The following is a 4,259-nucleotide window of genomic DNA, read 5'->3' as shown; positions in this document are numbered from 1 at the left end:
AAGTATTACAAAAAAATTTTGATATAATAATTTACTCTTATATAAATTAGTCGGACTTAAACGTGGCCCAAAAATGAAAAAAAAAAAAAAGTAACATAGAGAAGTATTTAGAAATTGTACAAAACGACGAAGCTTCATATTGCAGTTGTAAGCAAAAACAAACACTGTTCCCAATCTCTTATCTCTCTAGCAAGTACCAACAAAACTTATCAAATACTTCTACTCCCTTTTTCACCTCTTCATTATCAATTTCCCCATTTCTTTTTCATAATAAAAAAAAAAAAAACGAAACCCTACTTTCTTTTGGATCATTGAAGAAGAAAAATGGCATCAGGATCATCAGGTGGTAGGTCAAACAATGCGAATTCCAAGGGTTTTGATTTTGCATCGGATGATATACTTTGTTCTTATGAAGATTATTCTAATAACAATAATAATAATAATCAAGATCCTTCTAATGGAACGCACTCCGATCCCACAATTGCTTCCAATTCTACTAAGGTACTTGACTTTTTTTAAAATTATTTTTTTAGGTTTACGCAACCTATAAAGTTTTTGTAGTCGGTTGGTGAAAGTAAACAATGAATCCAACCGGCTATGACCCGAATATACCTGGTGGATGCATAATATATGTTTAGTCATGTCTTGTTAGTGGAGAATCTGTGTATTTGGGTAGAAAAGTAAATGGTGAATTCGATCGGCTATTTGTAGAAAGATTGCTTTTTTGAAGAATAAACCGGAATGTTTACTTAACCAATAAAATTAGAAAAGCCGGCGGATTTATAATATATGTGTAATCATGATTACTGAAGTTTTGTATTTGGACTAGAAAAAGTTTTGAGAAATCAAGGTGCTTTATTTTGGGAAAGTACTGCTGAGTGGGGAGAAATGGAGACGATCAAATTCATAGGAAATAGGAAGAACATTAGGAAGAACATTGGAACGCTTGCTGAGTTAAAACAAAGGGGATGAAAGAACTTCTGTACAATTGTTTATATTATTATTAATGTGATATGAGAGCCCATGGTGGTTCTTTCCCTAATTTGTGTGGTCTTTGTACAGATTGCTTTTGGCTAAACTAGAGGTTGTTATTTATATTATTGTTGTTGGTGCTTGCTACACACTGGCTTATGTGCATTTGTTGAAGAAAGAGTCTCATTTCCATTTCTAACACGAACTTTGTTCAACTGCTTTGCTTTTAGAACTTTGACTTTGATGCTTGCATTTTTTGTATTATTTCTTTTTTGCCAGCACAGTTAACTTTTCCTCAATAGCTTCTTTTGCTTTAAAAGCTCTAGAAACTGAATTTATAGAAGAGTAATTTATAAAGACAGTATCACTTATCAAAAGCAGAAGACTTGGGTGAATATTCCTCTTTTCATGATGTGGAAGTATTGTGGGAAAGAAATCAAAGGTGCTTCGAAGGAGGGAGGAAAACGTCTCGATTGTTAAAAATAAATGCATTTAGAATTTAAAAGTAAGGAGCAACTTCTTCTGATTTTGGATCTGACGCTTAACTGGATTATTTGGATTCCCTTAAGATCTGAGGAATCTATATCAAGTTAATTTCTGTAATGCTGTAGTACTAGCATGATACCACCTGTTTATTAAGACAGTATTACTTAAAAAAGACAATTATAAAGATTGTTCATCTTTTTCTTTCTTAAAAAAAAAAAGAAGACAATTATAAAGATTGTGTTGCAAATCGTTTCTGATATCAAGAGCCAAAGTAACTGTCTCAGCCCTTGGTTACCTGTTGATTCAGCTAGTAATTGATTCATCCTTGAGATGTTGGCCTGCAGGTGGGAGCTTTAAGCGTTGATACCTCTCCTTTACCTATCTTTTTCCAAATTGTAATTTTGGCCTTCTTCCCTATGTCTTCCCCTCCTTATTTGAATAAATAAATCGAGGAAATGAAACTGCAAAACAGGTGACTAATGTTTGACCAGGAAGAGAAGCTCAGGAGGACAGCGTCACGCCTATCTGCATATAGTTGTATATAAGAAGTTGTATTTCATATAAATCATTTGGTGCAGTATTGATAAAAAATCATTTGGCACTGTAGCCTCGGGTTACAACTGGTTTTAAGGTCTGATGGTGAAATTATCCTTGATTGGACTCTAGTGTTTTATCTGTCACATTGAGAATAACCATTAAACAGTTGCGCTAATTGGCCTTATTTGGACCATTCACATTATCATAGAAATTAAGTTCTACTCAACCATAATGGTTATGTAATTTTTGCGAGTATAGCTACCAAGATCCATGCTATTATATGCATCTTACTTAACAATTGGTTTTCTTCTTTTGGTTGCGAGGGGAGGGTGTAAAAGTTTATACTCTATGTAACTTTCGTATAAATTTATAGAAGCGGTTCATAGAATTTAACTCAATTGCTCTTTTATTGAGTAGGAGTTCCATAAAAGCAGAATGACAAGGTCATCAATGTTTCCAGCTCCAGCATATGGTCCTCCAGAAGAATCTTCCTTCAACCAAGACATGATATGTACTGTTGAGAAGACCATGAAGAAATATGCTGACAATCTCATGCGTTTCTTAGAGGGAATCAGTTCACGCTTGTCACAGTTGGAATTATACTGTTACAATCTTGAAAAATCTATTGGAGAAATGCGGTCTGATTTAGTTCGGGATCACGGGGAGGCAGATGCAAAACTGAAAGCTCTTGAGAAGCATGTCCAAGAGGTTTGTTACCTGATTTCTGTGGGAGTTGCCTAAAGTTAGATTCTTAAGAAAGTTACTGTTCCCTTGTGTTGTGATTTAGTTTCAAAATTGACCTGTCACTGATATGAAGCATGTAATTTAGTGTAGTTTAACTGAGACGTATTGGGAAATGTGCTTCTTGGTTCTTTACTCGCAATTATCAGCTTAAGTATGAAGAGTTATCTTGGACTAGTAGTTGCTGCAGAAATTTGTGTCTTCCTGATCTGTTTTTAGCTTTAACATGTGACTTCACCTTATTTAAAAAAGTACAGTTGACGAATTGACTTGTATTGTTTGTTTCCCTGTTTCTCTGCAGAGGCGTCTTTTGTATTGTTTGTACTTGAAACTTTAGATGCATTTTCTGATATACTTGTAACTCCGAATTTTTGCTTTTGTTGGTTCTAAGGCATATGAATGATTTCATTCTTGTCCACTGACAATTTTCAAGTTGCACTTTGGTGTAAAATGGATTTTCCATCACATTGTGTCATAACCTAAATAGCTCTTGATTCCGATGAAAAACTTAAATAGCTGTTGATTGACTAAACTGTTTTTCCTGCAGGTTCACAGATCTGTACAGATTCTAAGAGACAAACAAGAACTTGCCGAAACACAAAAGGAGCTGGCAAAGCTTCAGCTTGCGCAGAAAGGATCAGCTTCATCGAGCAGTTCTCAGCAGAATGAGGAGAGAAGTGCTCAACACCTGTCTGATGACAAGAAAAGTGATGACTCACCTGAAGTGCATGGACAGCAATTGGCTCTTGCACTATCCCATCAAGTGGTAGCCCAGGCATCTCTCACTGACCGACCTGTGGAGCAGCCACAACAGCCACCTGTGCCGCCTCCACAATCATTTCCATCCCAAAGTATTCCACAGTCACAAGACTATTATTTACCCCCTCAGATGGCAAATCAACAAGCTCCAACTCAGTTGTCACAAAGTCAATATTTGTCATCTGACCCCCAGGATCGAAATCCTCAAATGCAAGTACCACCACAGCCAATACCACCTCAGGCGAATCAGACACCACAACTCCATTCTATGCCCCAATATCAGCAGCAGTGGGCGCAACAGGTTCAACAGTCACAGATTCCAACTATGCAACAGCAAGCTAGACCTACATCACCTGCTGTTTATCCCTCTTATCTGCCCAGTCAACCAAATCCTACTCCTGATACAATGCCCAATAGTTTGCCAATGCAAGTGCCATTTTCTGGAATATCTCAGCCAGTTGCTAGCCGTCCTGAAGCAATGCCTTATGGGTATGATAGGTCTGGTAGGCCCCTTCAGCAACAGCCCGCAACGCCGCATCTGAAGCCTTCCTTTGGTGCACCAGGCGATGGGTATGCAGCTAGTGGAGCTCATCCAACACTCTCTCCAGGAAATGCATATATGATGTATGATGGCGAAGGAACAAGGGGACATCCACCACCACCCCAACCAAACTTCCAACAAAGTGGTTATCCTCCATCCAGCTTCCCTCCCCCAAATCCACAGCCTACCCCCAGTGCAAATCTGATGGTTCGACCAACTCAGC

At 37.7% G+C, this 4,259-nt stretch overlaps 1 protein-coding gene across 1 annotated transcript; it reads left to right on the top strand.

The window, feature by feature from the left end:
• Positions 1 to 286: 286 nt before the first annotated feature.
• Positions 287 to 4,255, top strand: LOC107878330 (actin cytoskeleton-regulatory complex protein PAN1; the record flags this gene model as incomplete). The annotated part of the gene is given in 3 exon segments (XM_016725275.2): positions 287 to 501; positions 2,413 to 2,703; positions 3,284 to 4,255. Coding segments are annotated over 3 exon segments (1,440 nt in total), but the record flags the coding sequence as incomplete, so codon positions are not given.
• Positions 4,256 to 4,259: the final 4 nt, after the last annotated feature.

Source organism: Capsicum annuum, unplaced genomic scaffold (genome assembly GCF_002878395.1).
Source record: "Capsicum annuum cultivar UCD-10X-F1 unplaced genomic scaffold, UCD10Xv1.1 ctg82334, whole genome shotgun sequence".
NCBI classification, from domain to species: domain Eukaryota; kingdom Viridiplantae; phylum Streptophyta; class Magnoliopsida; order Solanales; family Solanaceae; genus Capsicum; species Capsicum annuum.
Note: the sequence above shows the minus strand (reverse complement) of the source record. Positions and strands in the feature narration are given on the sequence as shown.